This window comes from Bufo gargarizans, chromosome 8 (genome assembly GCF_014858855.1).
Source record: "Bufo gargarizans isolate SCDJY-AF-19 chromosome 8, ASM1485885v1, whole genome shotgun sequence".
Lineage (NCBI taxonomy): Eukaryota > Metazoa > Chordata > Amphibia > Anura > Bufonidae > Bufo > Bufo gargarizans.
Window position 1 is genome coordinate 5,986,198 of NC_058087.1, and position 20,719 is coordinate 6,006,916.

General features: G+C 42.1%; 1 protein-coding gene across 2 annotated transcripts in view; it reads left to right on the forward strand.

Annotated features, from left to right (window-relative positions):
• Positions 1–20,719, forward strand: part of ZEB2 (zinc finger E-box binding homeobox 2) — a 130,932-nt gene that overhangs the window by 15,739 nt on the left and 94,474 nt on the right. Inside the window, exon 3 of one of the 2 annotated variants that reach the window (XM_044303269.1) lies at positions 21–116. The exons of the other annotated variant lie outside the window; for it this stretch is intronic. Coding sequence (XP_044159204.1) covers positions 21–116 — 96 coding nt within the window. The remainder of the gene's footprint in view (positions 1–20; positions 117–20,719) is intronic. 2 annotated transcript variants of the gene reach the window in all.

Below are 20,719 nucleotides of genomic sequence, written 5' to 3' on the forward strand. Positions count from 1 at the left end.
TTTTCCCTTGCTTAAAAAAGGAGGACTTATATTGCACATTGACAGAGATGAGCAGGACCTATCCCTTCTACCAGAGCGACACCCAAATATTTGTAGGAGGAAAGACTCCCGCAATAGTAGGTCTTTTTTCCTGGTGTAATGTTGTCTCGATTTCTTATGCACAATCGCCTTCTGTTATGACATGTCTTTTTAAATGTTTGCCTTGGTTATCATAACTGTTTTAAATCTTTTTGTAATTAGAGCTAAGAGATTGACATCCCCAAGGAAGCATTAATTGTTGGATCATGTCAGTATCTGTCTACCAATCTATAAATACATGCACTGCGATTTTTAACCATCTCCGTAGCAAGAAGGGATTTTTTTTTTTTCCAGCGAAAGACCAGCAAGTATTGATGATAAAAACCCTCCATGGAAGTTTCACGCAAGCTGTGAGATCATTACATACCATAACTCATGAATGGGGCTGGCCCATAGAACAGCCTACAAGTGCATTAGTCCCATATGTTTGTAATCATTTCTGCTGTTCAGAGCCTTCTCTACAGCGTTTTACGTCCTACTTCCAAGATCATTTTTCAATTTATTAATTTTTTTGCAAAAATCAAAGCAAAACAACAGTTTTGATAGAATTTTTGGAAGAAACCAATACGATTGCCAAGATCTTGAATCTAGCGTAGCGGCTAAGAAAAGACTATTGCCTATTCGGCATTTAGTAATTGGCGGAGAGACTCACATATTTGTTAGCAGATGATGTCACTTATTGTAAAAAAAATAAAAAAAATAAATAAAAACAATTATAAAATTACAATGACAGAAAAAATGCGCAGTTACTGTATTTGTGTTCAGTTCAACAATCAACATGCAGGGAAACAAAACAATTCTATGCAAAAAATAAATAAAAAATCATCATTCATCTACATTATAATTGCTTCTTTTCCACATCTACGGGGTGGTTAATTAAAATTGTGATTAAATGTGGTCTCGCTGCCTAAGATGTCTTGCCCAAAACAGGTGGTACGGAATTTAAAAGTAAAAAAAATGTAATTAGCATTGGAAATTGAGAAATTGCCTGTAAGAATCAGTGTTAATTTCAGTCAGTGATGAGGTAATTTATAAATGAATTCGGTGGAGGATGGGGAGTAAAAAATGCACAACCGACACTCTGCCCCTCCTTGGCATTCCCAGCATGCAGGTGAAGATGTTTGCAAAATATTGAGGTAATTTGAAAATAATTCCACGCATTCTTAGTCTAAATTGAGACTACCTACATTCTCCTGCCTTATAAAAGGGGCCCACGGCACATGTCACATATAGGCTGAACACAATGGGTAAGATTTGTACTCGTCAATGAGTTAAAGTGCCTATAAAGCTATAATTAGTCAATTTTATGGCGCCAAAAAACGATCACTATTTATTTTATAAAGTCATAATAGTTCCTGCCCCCGAGGAGCCTGAAATACAAGTTGTATAAACAACTCTAGAGGGAAACGGAATTTGCAAGTTCCAAAATAATACTTCCCACAATTGATAAATACCACACCAAATCACCTCCAAAGGAAGGTGAAGTTAGGGAGATAAAACTTAACTTTTACTAGTATCTAATATAAAATCGCTCGCTACACCATGGTATGACATACACAAACACTCAAAAATATATATAAAAAAAAATATACGTCCAAATCAGCATACCGATCAATTATCTCAAGCGAGGCCCTTGTTCAGCTCTGCTTAAAAAAATTGGAAACTTCTTACCAATATTGAAATGTGCAGGCAAGATGAAGGTGCGGTCCCAGAAGATGTAGAAGACTTGGTATCTTGTCAGCCACAGTGGTAGATAGTCACAAGGATGTGCTAGCCCTAACGACAGGTGGTAGGGGGCTAGAAAATACCCTGCCTATCTACACAGAGCACCCCATCCCGACAGGGGCGACCACGTCCCTAAACTCGGGCACTATCCCTGGTAATCCCTCAACATGGATCCCGACATGACGTGTTTTGTCTGATAACTCGTCAGGGGAAACTTGGTAAGGGTATCCAACACAATATATGTATATAGGGTAACTAGAAATTTCGGTCCAAAAACACTTATAGATGAATCCCCATATCAGCGGGGAATGCCAACATCTTGGACCCACTGGCCGGGTTGTATTAGATGAGGGACACATATTGATTTCAGGTCCACTGACCGGGGGCCCTCTCTGTATTATACTTTTGTCCATTTTACTTGGTCCCATCTTTGTATTGATTAAGTGTTTTGGGACCTAAATTTCTAGTTACCCTGCATATATATTGTGTTTTTGATACTGCCCGGGTTTAGGGACAGGTATCCGGACGGGGTCCCCTGTCGGGGCGGGTGCTCTGTGTAGATAGGCAGGGTATTTTCTAGCCCCCTGCCACCTGTCGTTAGGGCTAGTTAGGGCTAGCACACCATTGTGCCTATCTACCACTGTGGCTGACCAGATACCAAGTCTTCTACATCTTCTGGGACCACACCTTCCTCTGTTTGAATCATCTTGCCTGCACATTTCAATATTGGTAAGAATTTTTAAAAAAAAATTTAAGCAGAGCTGAACAAGTACCCCGCTTGAGTAAATTGATTGGTATGCTGATTTGGACGTGTATATTTCTTTAGATATATTTTTGGGTGTTTGTGTATGTCATACCATGGTGTAGTGATTTTATATTAGATAATAGTAAAAGTTACGTTTTATCTCCCTAACTTCACCTTCCTTTGGAGGTGATTCGATGTGGTGAAATACAAATTGCCAACAAATCTGTAACCTCTCTGGATTCAATCACACTTAACTAAGTTATCAATATAGAATGAAACTAAATCTTTAGAGGGCCCACTGAGAGTGCCCCCTCTTCAATAACAGTCATGGGTCCATTATCAGTCCTAATAAATGTGAGCCAAGTTACCACAGCGCTCTTTCTTTTTGTTTTGCTAGTTTTGCAGACCTTGTACCTAGATGATAAGGAATCTGACTCGGGAGCTATGGACATCTTCTGGCCATGGGTCCTGGGGCTCTGCCCTAATGCCCAAAGGGTCATTCCCCCTGCGGGAAACCAATATGGATTGAAGGGAGGGGGTAGGATCCAAGGTCATAGACACAACCATTTCCTTATAAATATACTACCCGCATACATTTGTTGCATGATATGTAATGGTCTCAAGCTTTGATAGGGACTGAAATAATTTCAAAAATAAAATATATATTTTTTCCATCGAGGTCTATAGGTATAAAAACTTTACTTTAGCAAGTTATCTAATCTGGGGATATATTTTCATTAATTGCTTTCTGTGACCTCTTTCTGACCGTGAATATCGTCCATGCATTGATTTTCTGTCTCTGTGAGTTTATGTATTAGTGAAGAAATGTTCTGTTTTACATCCATTCGTTTGGTACTAATTATACGTGATATATGCGTACAGTGGATTTTTTTTAAACCATCTTTATCATTATCGTCAGAGTGGAAAATCTTTGTGTGACATCATCACATGGCATTGTTGTATCACATAATTGATTTCCTTTTTGTATCATTCATTTGTGCATAAGCTTTGACTGGTCTCAGGTTCCTCCTGAATATCAAGCATAGGCAGCAATAAGGCAATGCATTAATATAGTGTTCTCTACTTGACGCTAGAAAAGCTTTGACATCAGCTGGATGTCCATACCATGCAACTAGACATGGCTTCATATTGTAAGAAGTGCCAAGTGTCATGGTGATCTAATCTCATCAACCTCTCTAACACGTTGGCTAGAACTGTTGCAGAGGTTGAATTTTTAGATACACTTAGCGCTCATTGGCTTGGTGATGTGATAAGTATCAAGTACATTTATAGGATGGATTTTAGATTACAAACCCTCAGTAGATTCCAAACATGGCCAAGTACTGTCATTGGCTTCCAAACAAGTTCAGTATCAAGGGCATAACTATAGGGGGTACAGAGGGTGCTGAACCCCCTGAAACCTGAGGGAGTTCATAATGTCTCTCTTCCCCATACGAAGAAACCGGTACCATAAATGAAGCATGATACATGTAGGTGGAGATCCTGTTATTGATTTTGCACTGGGGCCCAGAAGCTCCAAGTTACGCTTCCATCTAGTATAATCATTGTCTTTCAAAAAGATCCATTATCATCTCTGGTTCCCCTAAAACTTCTAGCAATTCCATTACTTTGCAGAAAAGTCCAGTACTATCTTTGACTTTGATTTTTTTTAAAAAGGCCCTGTACCATCACAAGCTTCCAAAAAAAAGTCCAGTGCCATCACTGGCTTCCAACAAAAAAGTCCAGAGTCATCATTACTTTCCAAAAAGGTCCAGTATAGTCATAGGCTTCCAAAAATTTCTAGTATTTTTATTTGGCTCCAAAAAGGTTCTTTACCATCACTGGCTCTCCAAAATGTTCAGTATCATCATTGACTTCCAAAAAGTCCAAGTATTTTCATTGGTTTCTAAAAATGTCAAGTGCCATCACTCGTAAAGTTCTAAGATTTTCATTGGTTTCCAAAAAAACGCCAGATAACTGGTTTCCAGGTAGCTTAGTTCTCATTAACCAAGAAAAGCAAAAAAGTGCAGTCTTCCTTGAATTTTGGTTGTTCAGGAGATGGTAGACTTGATGAAAGATTATTTCCTAAGTATTTGTGGTGTATTAATGACTGAGGCCTCCTCCAGTTGATAATCTATAGGGCTGTGGTTAAGGACTAATGCACAGGTACTTACAGAGAAAAGCCAAATACTTCTTCGAATGGCGAGGATGGGGAGGGGGGAGATTAAGGAGGTTGGTCCTTGAAGATAAATAGACAACCTTTCTGAGAAGCCATAACACCGTAGTTATTTATTTATCTTAAGACACCGAGGTTACTCGAAGGAAGAGCAATCCTATCTATGACTAGGAAGATGACCCAGGAGACAGATTTCCAGTTTGAAAAATAAAAAGCAATTCCTAATATCTGGGAAATGCTCTGTTTGTTTACGCGTACATAATGCTAGTTTGTCCGCCTGGGAACTGAGGCAAATGGGAGAAGTATGCATGGATTTCACAGGTAACAGGATTACGTGGGCACATAATTGATCCATTTGGAGGAGAGGAGAAAAAAAAAATGACACTGCTCTCGAAGATGTCTCGGCTTCGGAGATAGGAGTTTATGAAACAGGCATCTGTAAATTCTAAAGAATCAATATGTCAATTTTATTAAAGCAAAAGACCAGCTGGACATTAATCAGGAACATTTTTGAAAAAAAAATAAAAAATTCAGCTGTACTTACAGCTGTCCTGCATAGCTCATTACAAAGGCTTAGATTTGTGTTAAAATGTGGCGTCTTTGTTCCCTGCTAGTACATCTGTGGAATCAAAAGCAAAGGGCTCAATCTACAAGACGAGAAAAAATTTACTGCAAATCAGCAACACTAATGCGCGATGGTGACATATAGACATAACATGATCCTCTATCCCATTCATTAAGCCATACGGGGGCTTCATCGAAGCCTCGAGGGAAGACCCATCTCTCTTTCCACCTCACCTATCCCTAACATGAATACAGTCTTTCTTCTATTTTATTTTTTTTATTTTTGTTTTAATCAAAAACATCCGTTTTATTGGGGGGCGCCCCCCCCCCCCCCCTCCCGAGATTCATTGACGTACCTAAATGAAAAATCCAATGTGAGTTTCTCACTTCAAGGCCATGAATAAGATGGACTCACATCGCAATGCTTTCTGTATGTGCATTGAAGAAATAAATAAAAAGGAAGCCCTTTGATATGGGACCTTTAATGTCGGCACAGAGCACAGTTGATCTTGGGGGAGTGTAGATATGATGTGCATCAAGCTTGTTAAAAGCTGATGTAACGCCACTTAAATGAAGGCGCAATTTATCATCTATCTATAGGCATGTATATACATTTATCAGAGGTACATGTAAAGGGATTATAAAAAATGAAAATCATATCATATAGTACACAACAATCTCCTTCCAACAAAGCTAGAACCAGCCCTGTACCTCACATGGATCCAGAGATCTCCTCATTCATTGCTCTGCTAGATTTATATCAAGCTGACAGCTCAAGGGACGTGTCCTTTCTGCTGCAGCTGGTGGCAATTGAAGGATAGAACTGAGCATGTCCATTTACCTTAAGAGGTGGACAGAAAAATGTGAAAAAGACCAAGCAGCAGGTGGTGCTATACAGATAGATTCCATTAAATAACTCAGTGGCTGTACTAAAATTTTAATTATATGCAATTCAAAAGTGTTCACATCCAGGTAACATAGTAACATGCCAGTCATGAATAAGAACTCACCTGTTCGAAACGCGTAGATTGCAAACAGGACCTGTGAACAAGTTTTATTGCTGTCTCCTTGTCACTGAAAATAAAGAAAATTTCGCTCAAGAAAGCAGTGGTGCTGGAAAATTCTTCCCTATTGTTAACATAGTAACATAGTACATAAGGCTGTAAAAGACATTTGTCCATCCAGTTCGGCCTGTTATCCTGCAAGTTAATCCAGAGGAAGGCAAAAAAAAATAAACTGTGAGGTAGAAGCCAATTTTACTCACTTTAGGGGAAAAAATTCCTTCCTGACTCCAATCAGGCATCAGAATAACTCCCTGGATCAGCGACCCCTCTCTAGTAGCTATAGCCTGTAATATTATTACACTCCAGAAATACATCCAGGCCCCTCTTGGACTCTCTTAGTGAACTCACCATCACCACCTCCTCAGGCAGAGAGCTCCATAGTCTCACTGCTCTTACCGTAAAGAATCCTCTTCTATGTTTGTGTACAAACCTTCTCTCCTCCAGACGCAGAGGATGTCCCCTCTGACTAGTGACAGTGACCCAATCTGAGTGTGTACCGTTAATACCCACCCTCTGTTTTCTATCATTGAGCCAGTTACTTACCCACATACAGATGTTTTCTCCCAGCCCGAGCATTCTTATTTTATATACTAACCTTTTATGTGGTACAGTGTCAAATGCTTTGGAGAAGTCCAGATACACGACATTCATTGATTCGCCGCTGTCAAGTCTAGAACTTACCTCCTCATAGAAACTGATTAAATTAGTTTGACATGACCGATCCCTCATGAAGCCATGCTGATATGTTATTTGCTTATTTTCATTGAGGTACTCCAAGATAGCATCTCTTAGAAAACCTTCAAACAGTTTACCCACAACAGCTGTTAAACTTACCGGCCTATAGTTTCCGGGGTCTGTTTTTGGACCCTTTTTGAACATTGGCACAACATTTGCTATACGCCAATCCTGTGGAACACCCCCTGTCAGTATAGAGTCCTTAAATATCAGAAATAAGGGTCTGGCTATGACTTTACTTAATTCTCTTAGGATACGGGGGTGTATGCCATCTGGTCCTGGCGATTTGTCTATTTTAATCTTTTTAAGACGCCGCTGTACTTCTTCCTGGGTCAGACAGGGCACTTTTAATGGGGAATTTACTTTTACATTCTGCATTTCATCTGACAGTTTATTTTCTTCAGTGAATACAGTGGAGAAAAAAATATTTTATAGCTTTGCTTTCTCCTCATCTCTCTCTGCAACTCCTGCAACTTTTTACCATTTATATAATTGAAGAACATTTTAGGGTTAGTTTTACTCTCTTTGGCAATTAATCTCTCGGTCTCTAGTTTGGATGCTTTTATTTGTCTTTTACATATTTTTTTTTTTTTCGTGCTTCCCTGCCTCCCTCCTGTTTTAGTGATTTAAATGCTTTCTTTTTGTCATTTACTTTTTTTTTTTTTTTTACAATTCTATTTTACCACATTGTTTTTTTCTTGTTCTTGAACCTTTTATTCCCATAAGGTATGTACCTCTCACAATTAGATTTTAGAATGCTTTTAAACATATCCCATTTTGTGGCTGTATTTTAATTTTTGAGGACTTTGTCCCAGTTAGTTAGGCCTATGGCCTCTCTTAGTTGGCCAAATTTAGCTTTTTTGAAGTTTGGTATTTTTGTTCCTCCCTGAAAAAAACGCTCTTTTCAATGACAATTGGAAGGTTATTACTTTATGGTCACTATTTCCCAGGTGTCCCCCGACCTGCACGTCTGTCGTTCTGTCAGGTCTATTGGTTAATACTAAGTCCAGTATGGCCGTCCCTCTAGTTGGGTCCTGAACCAGTTGGGAAAGATAATTGTCTTTGGTTATTGCCAAGAACCCGTTTCCTTTATGAGATGTACAGGTTTCAGTTTCCCAGTCTATATCCAAGTAGTTGAAGTCCCCCATAATAACCACCTCATTATGATCTGCCGCCTCATCCATCTCGTTTGAAAAAACTGTAGATCATTTTTCTATTGGACAAGCCCTTTAAGTTATAGGTCATTTTATGCAGAATCTTTTATGAATTGTCTATGCAGTAATGTTTCATTGTGCACAATGTAGCTATAGGGCGAGCAGTTACACCCACTTAGAAATATTACATTACAGGTTTTTGCATTGAGAACTTTTCTCTGATATATACTAATCAGAGAAGGGTGAATATATTAAAATTTGTTTCAGGTCTGAAACGACCATGCGATTTTGTTTGGGTAGGAACTGATTGTACCTTAAACAAAAGTGCTTTAAATGCCTGGAAAATCTCTCTCTCTACTGAAAAGTTGAATCTCAAGAAATTCTGATTCTAACACTCATCTCTAATACTTCAGTGCCCTCTATATAACATATGTGTTCTGCTGAGCTGAACTGGTGGAAAATCTGGGTAGTTGTGCAGAACGGATCCCCCCGCCCCCCCGGCCCGATTTAGCCGCCTATAGACAGTCTCCAGTGGTTAGCAGGAGGGAATACAAAATACAGATTGCATATACCACAGGAATGAGAAATGCCACTTTGGGCACATCCGCCAGGGTGCTAGGTTTCCCAGTAAAAACATGGAGAGCATTCACATATTCAGTATTCTCCTCTGACAATGTGGTTTGCCACATATCCAACCCCTTGTATTCAGTAACCCGTGTCCCATTTATTTCTTACTGGATGCTGATAAAATCTCAGCAACCAACATGTAGGGGAAAAGTCAATCAAATCAACCTATTTGTTTCACGTTTGCTCCCAATTGACAGCGCCCCCTAGGTATCTAACAGTATAGGGCGTCCCTTCATGTGTGAATAGCTAAAAGACAAAGCAAATCAAACACTTTTACAACTTTCTAACCTGATTTGAACTTCAATCCCTCACTATTTTCAAGCCCTCTGCTGTCTGTCAGTGAACAGGAACTTGCTTGCTGTTATTTAGAGGCACTACAATTGTATCCAGTCCAGGCAATCCTCTGTGAGCAGGAGCCTAGACTGATACATGGACTGATACATTGTAGCCAACTATTAGGACCGGGAAATAGATCTGTGCTGCTGATGTCTTTCGCTCACAGAGGATTGTCTAGACTGGATGCAGCTGCAGCAAACTTTGAACTTGAATGTTTGTAGGTGCTGACAGCAAGCAGAGATTTTAAGAATGCTGAGAAATTGATATCTATTAGAAAATGATAGAACTTTTCCACTCATTTAATCATATATTGTGTAAGGGACCTAATCTCATAATGTACCAGGACAAAAGTGTCCTTTTTTAGTGCAGGGTGGGACTTCCGCAGGTAATTTTTGCTACATTTCTGCAGCAGAAATTAAACCAATCCGTGGAAAAATGGGCAGGTGTAACATACAGGTTTTGCTGCAGATTTGGCTGTAGATTTGCTGCAGATTTCACTCCCTGCATTGCAAAGATTTAAACACTGCACAGAAGTTTTTTGCATGCACTGACAGGGTGGCAAATCCGCAGCGTATCCATCCCGTGTACCCTTACAGAAACAGACCATGAGTAAATGGCCCTAAGGCTAGGTCTACACGACGACATTTGTCGCGCAACATTTGGTTGCACCAATGTCGCGCGCCAATTTTTATAATGGCAGTCTATGGTGTCGCACTGCAACATGCGACATGCTACGACTGCAAGACAACAGTCGCAGAAAATCCATTCGAGATGGATTTTTCTGCGACCGTCGCGTCGCAGTCGCAGCATGTTGCAGTGTGACACCATGGACTGCCATTATAAAAATTGTCGCGCGACATTGGTGCAACAAAATGTTGCACGACAAATGTTGCAGTGTAGTTGTGCCCTATCTGCGCGACAAATGTCGTCGTGTAGACCTAGCCTAAAGCTACGTCCACGACCGTCACAAACAGACGCAATTTAAGTCCGCGCCTGGCTGTCCATCGATCTGTGGGAAAAATGAGGGGGAAGAAAATGGATTACGAACAGATGACATTGACGCCCCAGTGCGTGATCCCTAAATCCGCCGTCATTTTCCCCTTACTGACTGACATCAGCTGTCGTGCTAAGCAGGTGTCCCTGTGTAAACAAACGTGCCCTGTATACGTTCCGCCGCGCTCCCTCCTGCACACCCAAAAGAGCAGCGTGATTAAGAATCCTGTAAATTTTTGAATGGAAACGGATGGGCGCCTTAGCAGAGCATAATTACACCATTTCAACATCCGCAGTTCACTGCCGCAGCCCGAAGTTGAAGAACAGCAGAAATTAATAATATATAATAGCATCGTTCTCGTAATTTATAAATGAAATAAAGCAGAAAGCGGATTCTGCTGATACGCAGTTTCTTCCTAATTTTTGAAAAGATAAAGTGTAGATTATAATTTTGTAAGGAGGGCGGTGGGGGGGGGGGGGGGGGGGGCAGGCAGTAGCTGGATTTTTTTTTAATAGAGAGGTTTATTATCAGACGGCTTGAAGTTTTTGCTGAGAGTAACGAGAGGAGACCGCCCCAGAAGGAATCTGCAATTCCCATTATAGATGATTGTAAAGAGCGTGCATTGTAATAAAACGATACAGCGTAATGATCGATTAGCAGTCTGCAGTTCACTCTCGTCGTCTACCTGCGCTCCGTAGAGAGGATGCCAGCTCCGCTATATATAGGGTTATAGGAAGAGAGATCTGTGGACCATATTGGTTTTTAAATGGCTATGTAAGTCAAGTAGCAAAATATGTATCTAGATGTAGCAGAGCTGAATGTGTTATTTTAACACGTTAGGGCTGTATGATCAGTATCGATTACGGTCTCAGCTATGATTTCCACGATAAACTTGGCTCTGCTACATCTGATAGACTCTGCTCTGCTACATTTAAAAATAAGGGGATTCAACTATTTGGGTATAATGGACTCAACTGACCTCAGGTAGTGGTCAGATCATGTGAAATAGAAAGCTACGCTTCCATATCTATTTTACTAACTAGGTGTGGAGTGAACTTGGCCTTGCTTGAGCATCAGTCTCTAAATAATACCGCCATACACTGCCTAAACAGTGAAGGTGTTAATGCTATAGTGATCTTTAGAGCAATAAAGGGGTTAATAACAGATCTAGTGCAATCAAAGTTTCTTGGGACTCCGACCCTTGGGGAGTTCCCTTGGAAATGGGGGCGGCTAATTCAGTGTCCAAATACCGCCACCAGAAAATGCCTAAACAGTAAAGTCGTGTTTGCTAAAGTCCTCGATGTCTAGTGGAGTGAAAGGGTTAATAATAGATTTGGAGCAGTGAAAAAGTATTCAATCTAATCCTGGGAGTCGGGAATGGGGACAGTTAGTTCAGTATCCAAATAAAAGCTGAATATTAAAGGCATCAATGCTAAAGTCCTTGTGGTCTAAAGCAGTGCAGGGGTTAAGTAAAGTCCCTGGAGATCTAGTGCAATGAAAGTTGACTTTATCTTGGGTTGTTCTGGAGGGTCCGGTCCTTAGAAATGGAGGCAGTTAGTTTAGTGTCCAGACAATACCGCCATACAACGCCTGAATAGAGAAGGCGTTAATGCTAAAGTCCTGAGGAAGAGTTAATAGTAACACTGCCGCCCCTGGAGATCTAGTGCAGCAAAAGTTTACCTAATCTAATCCTGGGAGTTCATCTTTTGGGGGTTGTCATTCCATTGGAAATGGGTACCGATAGTTTAGTGTCCAAACACTACCGCCATACAATGATTAAATAGAGAAGGTGTTCCTGTGAAGGAGCTAATAGCAAAGTCCCTGGAGATCTAGGGTCATGAACATTCACTTAATCCAATCCCGAGAGTCCATCTTTTGGGGTTGCCTTGGAAATCGGGGCGGTTAGATCACAGTTCAAATAATACCGCCATATAATGCCCAGATAGTAAAGTCATTGATGCTTCTTGCGATCTGGAGTAGCACATGGGGTATTAGAACAGTCCCCGGATCTATGCAGAAAAACTTAACATATTGTACTCTCAGGTGGCTTCCAGGGGTTGGGGGTCTCCATCACAAACAGGGGCCCCGCAGGGCAACGGTCTAGTTTGTAAACCTTCAAAATTGGCCTTGATTGTTGTCATTGACTAGGACTGGTCTGTTCAACCGGACTCTGAGATATAGCAAGAACCCCCCCCTAAAATGAGTACCAGAGTTCTTCTATCCCGACCCAAGCGCCTTCCAGTCCCTGCACCCAACGTCTCCGCCACCACTTCAGGCCCAGGATAGCTCTCATTACCTTTTCAGATCACTAGCCTCAAATTGACTGGTTTTAATACGCTTAAAACGTCTCGAGTCCTTCTGAGTGTTCATTAAAGCCAACAGGGTTTGCGGTGAAATACTACAATATAAAACGGGATGTACATTAATAAAGTCGTGATATATGTGGAGTGCGCCGCGCATTGATCGTCTCCGTTATGTCGAAGGATTCCGGCTCCAGTCTAATGGGAGTCGAAAAAAAAAAAAACATAGGATGAGGGGGGAAGGGATCAGATTAACCCTTGCAGCAGATTTCTGCACAGCGTGACGTAAGTGTCATCATAACCAAAATGAAAGGGGTGACAACAATTCTCCCCACAGAAGTGCAATAGTTTCTAATTATCCCGGTCGAGCTGCCGGAGGGTCTACTGGAGACAGCAACTTGTTGCAGATCCATCTGTTGAACAGGAGTAAGAGCCGCGCAAAGAATTCCTTGGGGGCGGCTTTTTTATTTTCTTCTTTTTTTTTTGTGTCCCCCAGAAATGCATCACTTGATCAATGACACATTTTTGTCACTTTTCGCTTTGCAGCAGTTCTCTCGGAACATGTGAATTTGTTTCTAAGAATGAAATGTCTGCTTATCTTCCCGGCGGGGATTTGCCCTTCATTTGGGTTTGATGTAAGTTCAGGCTGTTCTGTTCTGTGCAATGCATAAGAATAACGTGCAAGGTCTTGCTGTGTGGATTTCGGAGGGTCTTGTAGGCTCCCTCTTCGGTGCACTGCCTGGGCTGAGATTACTGGTGCAGTCTTGGTTACTTAGTAGTCAATATTGCACTTTGCAAGACCCAATGGGGTAGAAGAGGGGGGCATAGCTAAAAACCAGAACTGAACCCGTCTGGAGCAAACAACCACAACTCCCATCTTGGGAAAAGAGGGTAACTCCCATCTTGGGAAAAGAGGGTAGGGCACTTACCTGCCCCTGTCCCCCAATTATCTATCGTAGGCTAGAAGTACAGTGATTCGCTTGGTGGGTTCATCCAACCCATACAAAGTTGCCAGCATGACTTAGGTCCCCCTTCTCCATGTGCCTCCCTCTGTGTTCCTGGCACCATACTGCAGGGGTTGCACCATACTGCAGGGGTTGCACCATACTGCAGGGGTTGCACATACTACAGCCATTAATATTATCATGGTTGCGTCCACCACTCATGGTGGGAGCATCATGTCTCTCTTATCTGACATGGAATGGGGGGATGTGAATATTTGGTGGATTCATCCTTTAGGAGTGATGATACCTAAAGACCCCGATACACAGGTTCAGCCGACAGTCTAATGTATGTGGGGAGCTCCCGGCTCTCCTCGATGGAAGAGAAGGATGATTGGAATACTTTTACCCTACCCTTGGTGATCTTTCTTGCAAGTTCTATGAAATCATGAGTCCGTATCCCTGTACTGAGACATCCCTGTATAATTCCTGTGCTGTGTGATCACTGGGTAGACTATCCCTGTACTGTCTGTGACATCACCATGTGCATTATGTCTGTTCTGTGACATCACTGTGTGAATTATTCATGCTTTGTGACATCACTGTGTCCATTATCTATGATCTGTGACATCACTGTGTGTGTTATTCCTGTTCTGTGACATCACTATGTGCATTTTCCTTGTTCTGGGACATCACTGTGTGCATTATTCCTGCTTTGTGACATCAGTATGTGCATTATCTATGATCTGTGACATCACTGTGTTTATTATCTATGATCTGTGACATCACTGTGTGCATTATCTATGATCTGTGACATCACTGTGTGCATTATCTATGATCTGTGACATCACCGTGTTCATTATCTATGATCTGTGACATCACCGTGTGCATTATCTATGATCTGTGACATCACTGTGTGTATTATCTATGATCTGTGACATCACTGTGTGCACTATCTATGATCTGTGACATCACCGTGTGCATTATCTATGATCTGTGACATCACTGTGTGCACTATCTATGATCTGTGACATCACTGTGTTCATTATCTATGATCTGTGACATCACTGTGTGCATTATCTATGATCTGTGACATCACCGTGTTCATTATCTATGATCTGTGACATCACCGTGTGCATTATCTATGATCTGTGACATCACCGTGTGCATTATCTATGATCTGTGACATCACTGTGTGCATTATCTATGATCTGTGACATCACTGTGTTCATTATCTATGATCTGTGACATCACCGTGTGCATTATCTATGATCTGTGACATCACCGTGTGCATTATCTATGATCTGTGACATCACCGTGTGCATTATCTATGATCTGTGACATCACCGTGTGCATTATCTATGATCTGTGACATCACTGTGTTCATTATCTATGATCTGTGACATCGCTGTGTGCAATATCTATGATCTGTGACATCACCGTGTGCATTATCTATGATCTGTGACATCACTGTGTGCATTATATTTGCACTGTGATGTCACTGTGTATTATTCCTGGGCGTTTTTTCATGCGTCGAACTTGCTGATGAAGGCAGGCCCGGTCAGGAGGGAGCCGCTCCAAGTTTTGCTCTGAGGCCCCGATTCCACTTTTGCTCTGGGGCCCCATCATTGCAGCACCACAAACCCGGTTGGTAACAGGCAGCACTACAGCGCTCTCCTTCGCCTGGTTGCTACATTTAGATACATTTGTATACCTTGGATGATATTATCCCGATCTCACTGACCTGAATGATTGTTCTCTTCACACCCGGTGTCTGGTTCACGTCTTCCGTTTAACGCACTTGACACCGCTCCGCGCTCCTGATAAAACTAATTCATTAATTGAATGGTTATTGATTTCACATGAAAAAAAAGGCCATATTATTTAATAAGACGACTGTGAAGGCTGGCAGCCGAGCGCTCTTATTATCAGATGATTTTATTTTATTACCTAGTAGTTTGGCAGGATTCTCACACTACTGGCTCCTCGCTCTTCCGCACGCAGTCACGCTTAGAACATCAGACGGCGAATCTCAGCATGTTCCCAACACCGTCACCGCTTTCTTCCACTTCCAGACGTGATTTTATCACTGTTGCCTAATGATTTTGTATGACTGCGTTGCCCAATTGTTGCACATTCAGGACGGACGGTAGCACTGCCCCAGAAGATAGGCTTATTCATAGTCAACCCCAAAAGCTATGACGACACTGATATCGGTGTGACCGATCAAGACCACAGCAGATGTAGCAGAGCTAGCAGAGGCAGCACAGCTGAGTTTGGGATGTGGCACAGTTTTAACATCACCTAAAGCTGGGATGCCAAACCTGCCGCCTTCCAGCTGTTGTAAAACTACAACTCCCACCATGCCTGGGTGTAGGCTTGCTGGGAGTTGTAGCTTTGCAATAGCTGCAGGGCCGCAGGTTGGGCAGGCCTGACCTAAAGCAAAGATTCAGTTCCATAGTCCTTTCTAAATTCCCTGATCAAGGCAAAGTGACTTGTTGGTGCCCAGGACACATGCCCTGTCAGTTGTACCCCTGCTTTTGGCACTATGACTCTCACACTATTACTGGGTCTCAAACCCTGTATGGGAGGCAGAAACTCTACCAGCGGGACACAGGCACTGCTAACGCCTCTGCCTCCCATACAGCAGGTCCTGAGACCCAGGAGAACCAGTTGGCGCCATGTTGTCTGTGGTTTCACATAGGACCACTGGTAAACCAGGTGCACTGGGATATCTCAATGGACAAGCAAAGAGCACAATGAACAAATCCAGCTCTGCTACATCTGTCTTCTTTCTTGCTGTTAGACCATTACCTATATAGTGATGTATCCAGTATATGGCAAACCAGTCACCCAAAGTGGGGGCAAAAATCTACGCAAATCTATGGGGTGAGCATCTAAACCTCCACTGACACAATATGGCTGTTCATTATGATACATTTTGATGCAATAGGTCGCTGGGTCCTACCCAAATCTGGCCATCGGAGATCTCCCATAATCCTTTGCACAAATGTGAAGCCATTATATGTTAGGCCTCTTTCACGTGAACGTCTTTTTTTTTACATTTCCGTTCCGTTTTTTTGCATTCTGTATACAGAACCATTCATTTAAATGGATCCGCAAAAAAAAAAAAAAACGGAAGGTACTCCGTATGCCTTCTGTTTCCATATAGCCGTTCCGTTCAAAGATAGAACATGCCCTATTATTGTCCGCGCAACGGACAAGGATAGTACTGTTCTATAAGGTGCCAGATGTTCCGTTCCGCAAAAAACGGAATGCACACGGATGTCATCCGTATTCTTTGCAGATCCGTTTTTTTGCGGATCGCAAAATACTGAAAAGGACATACGATCGTGTGCAAGAGGCCTTACTCGGAGGTAGCTGAGCACTCACCTCTCACGATTTAATACCCCCCCCCTCCGCTTTTTAAACGTAATTACATATTTCAAAAGGCAAAGTACTTTCATTTCCGAAACTAAAGCGGCTAAAGGGATCTCTCTCCTTCCAGATTAGTTCACTGTCTTTACAGGATAATACATCTTAATACCTGGTTCATTTCCATTTTATAAAGAGACGCATTACTTCTCCGCAGACTGCCACTTGTCTCTTCCTTATAAGATTACTTTCAAGGCAAGTAACTGTTTACACCTGAGAACCATCAAAGAGACTGCGTGACAATAGGAATAATATAAGCCGGTGGCGGTAATGAGAACTAACTATACTGCTGCATAACAGCACTGAGCCTTACTAGGACCTCACTGTATGGAAAGGCCCATTAGGGCCCATGCCTAGGGCGGCAGGTCTGCAGTGGCGGTACCATGTCTTTTCTTGTTTGTTTTTTTCGCATCTGCATTGATAATGTAACAAGTGGCCTGTGTCTCAATTCCTGTGTGCTTACATTATGTCGCCCTAGCCTAAAAGGGTTAATTAAAACAACGTAACTCTTTGAGGGCTGCATGATGAGGGGTCATTATGGTAGCTCTGTGACTAAGGCCCCATGCAGTCCACAAATCGCAGATCTGCAATATATGGATGCGTTCCATGTTGCGTCCGCATTTTTGCTGAACTATTGACTTTAATGGATCCGCGGACAAGTATAGGACACGTTGTATCTCTTTGCAGAACGGACATACGGATGCGGAAATCACTCGTATCATCTGGATCCTTCCTGCATCCATTTTCCCGTTCCGCAAAAAGAAACGGACCACAGACCCGTTGAAAACAAAGGGTCCACAAATAAAATGCGGATTGGCACACGGACCGCATCTGCATTTTACAGATCTGCGATTTGCAGACCTCAAAACGGATACATTCTAAAATTAGTTTTTACATAGGACTGCTGGTAGACAGAAGCCATACATCATGATGTTGGAATGAGATGTACTAACTGGCAAATTCAGCTCTGCTACATCCACACACATAAAATATATATATATATTGAACAAATATAATTTTTTATTTCATAGCTATATATATATATATATATATGTACATCGGTATTATTTTTTTTAAATAACCCTCATGCCCTTTTTAGCGCTTTCGCTTCTGGAAGGATTATTTTGTTCTTGTTGTGTCTTGTGTTCGCTTTGTGCTTTTTAATGTTAAACCAGGCGCTGTCTGCCGTCCAGGATGGACTTGTGTGTACGGTAAGGTCACCAGTAGTGACTGGCAGAACAATCTGCTGAATCGAGAGGGGCGATTGTGAATGGTGCCAGTCAGTCGCAATTAGAGCCAGGACCAAGGAAATCCCTAACTAGTGCATCGTTTCGAGCCGGCTTCATACAAATCATCTCACCTGAAACTAATTGTCACAACAGAGATCTTATGCAAATGAGCCCCAGGGTTAGCGTGGGAAAAGAAACATACTGTCGCAAATATAGGTGACCCGCTGAGCAGGGGGTCTGTTGCTGGGGAAATCTTTGTTCATTCAGTTTAAGGGGGGGGGGGGGGGAATTCCCCCATTATTTAAATAATTAAAAAAAAAAAACTTTGAAAGCGCAGGATATAATTTTACTTTGAGCGTGGGCAGCCCCCCCCCCCCAGCTACAAAACGCGTGTGAGTCTGAGCATTTACTGTTAGCAATAGATTGTGCCATAAGCAAGTCTTCATTCAGCTAGACCCCTACTTAGCCCCCCCGTGACCCATCCCCACCTGAACCGTACAGCTTCTCTCGGCCGTTACGCTCAGCTCATGTGACCTTTGTTAAATCGCAGGCGTTCAGGATGTGACCCACTTTTAACTACAGGGCTAAATAGAAAACATGTCAGATTTACCTCCAGTAGTCAATCAGGAGTAATGATGTCAGGGGTCATCCTTCTCCTATACAACCGGCTGTGTGATTCGTGATTGAGCCAGGCTGGTTGTGTAACTGTATAAAAGAAATGATACAATGTAACGTTTTGTAATTCTATTGACCTATTGGATTGTAAAGTCTGGGATTTAAAGGGTTAGTCCGAGATAGATTGATAGGTCAGATCGGTGGGGGTCCAACTCCCAGCATCCACACCTATCAGCTGTTTGAAGAGGCCACGGTGTTCTGGTGGGCACCAAAACCTCTTCCTAGGTCATCAGTCACATGGCCTAGGCATAGCTCAGTCCCATTCAGGCTGCAATACCAAGCACAACCACTATATAAGGGACTGCGCTGTGCTTGGTAAGCTGCGAGGGCCACTGTGGACCTCCTCAAGCTGCTGATCGGCGAGGGTCCTGAGGAAAGGTCATCAATATCAGATTCTCAGAAAACCCCTTTAAAGGTATTTAGTTGTAACTAATATGGGCACATTTTATGGTAGATATGAGAGACAAAACGGCTGGCCCTCCAACAAATATTTACAAATGTTAAAAATGAATGTAAACAGCAATAATTATTACTAATACTTAAAGGGTTGTCAAAAACGATCTCCAAATACCCTACTTAAGAATTCTCAATGGTACCTGAATGGCAAAGAGTGTCCTTTACTCTGGAGGACCCGGCATGTCTACTTGTTATATTGACAGCCCATTGATTTCAATGTGCACTGTGTAATGCTTTATTTCCCCTGCGGTGGCACTGCAGAGCAATGACACACCTGCTGCCAGATTTACTCACATAATACAGTGGACGACCGGGGTTCTTTGCCGGGGGGGAAAACCCTGTGATCAGCTGATTTTGGACAACTCCTTTAATGTCTACTACTTACCTACTCAGCTCAATGGATACATGAAAATTAATTGGCACTGCACATTATTTTACGTTTGGTGACCATATGCCTAGGACACCCTACCTACCCACTGACCTGTCAACGTTATAAACTGATGCCCTAGCCACTAAGAAACCATGGGATATCACTAGATGGTGCCTAGTAGGAAATGACTCCATGGTCTAGGCCTTTACAAGAAAGTTATAAATCCCATGGTGCCCATATGTCAACCACAGACCAAAAATGTACCAAAATTTATCCTATAGAACCATTTGCACTCAATAAGCCAAATGGACTCATCGAAGGAGAACAGACAGAGGTGTAACTTGAAGCTGTAACAGGACCCCCCAACCAGGGTCGGACTGGCCCACAAGAGTGCCAGAGGATCTTTCAGTGGGCCCAAGCTCTGACAATAATGGACCCCTAATAAAACAGGCCCTAAAGGTCCTTAATACACAGAGGTTGGGCCCTCAGAATCCTTTCCTCTGGTGGGCCCAAGGAACTTCAGTCCGATGCTGTCCCCCAACTATTAAATAAACTGTAGGGGGGGGGGGGGTTTGGGCTTCCTCACTCTCCAGGACCCAGGTAGGACCACAGCTTTTGTACGCCCTATAGCTACCTTCCTGAGGCCTGTCCACTTGCTGAGTCCTTACTCAAATGAAGAACCTCTTTTCTTCGCTTCTTCTCAAACTGTGCCAAGGAAGCCGAGAAATATCCGAAAATAAGAAGCCGATTCTATTCTCCAACTTTTTTTCCCCCGTCTCTTTTGTCCCTTTTCCACTGTCTGAAATAATTTTCACAAATAGGAGATGTTTCACAGTGGGTATGAAGTGCTCAGCTTTCACTCATCAAACTTTAATCGAAACTGCATTTTAGTTTTTGAATAAAGAACACTTAAAAAATTTAGATGCAAATTATTTTGCATTATTCATATTCTAAGTGTCCTTGTAGATTTAAACACTTCTGAGGCCACCTTGATTCAAGTAATTACCTAGGCCCTCACTGCTCCATCATGAATAAGGTATTTTGTACAAGTAAAGTATGCGCCCAATGAGCTTTTAAAAGTGGCTTTACACTGAACTCGTGTATTGCTTCATGTG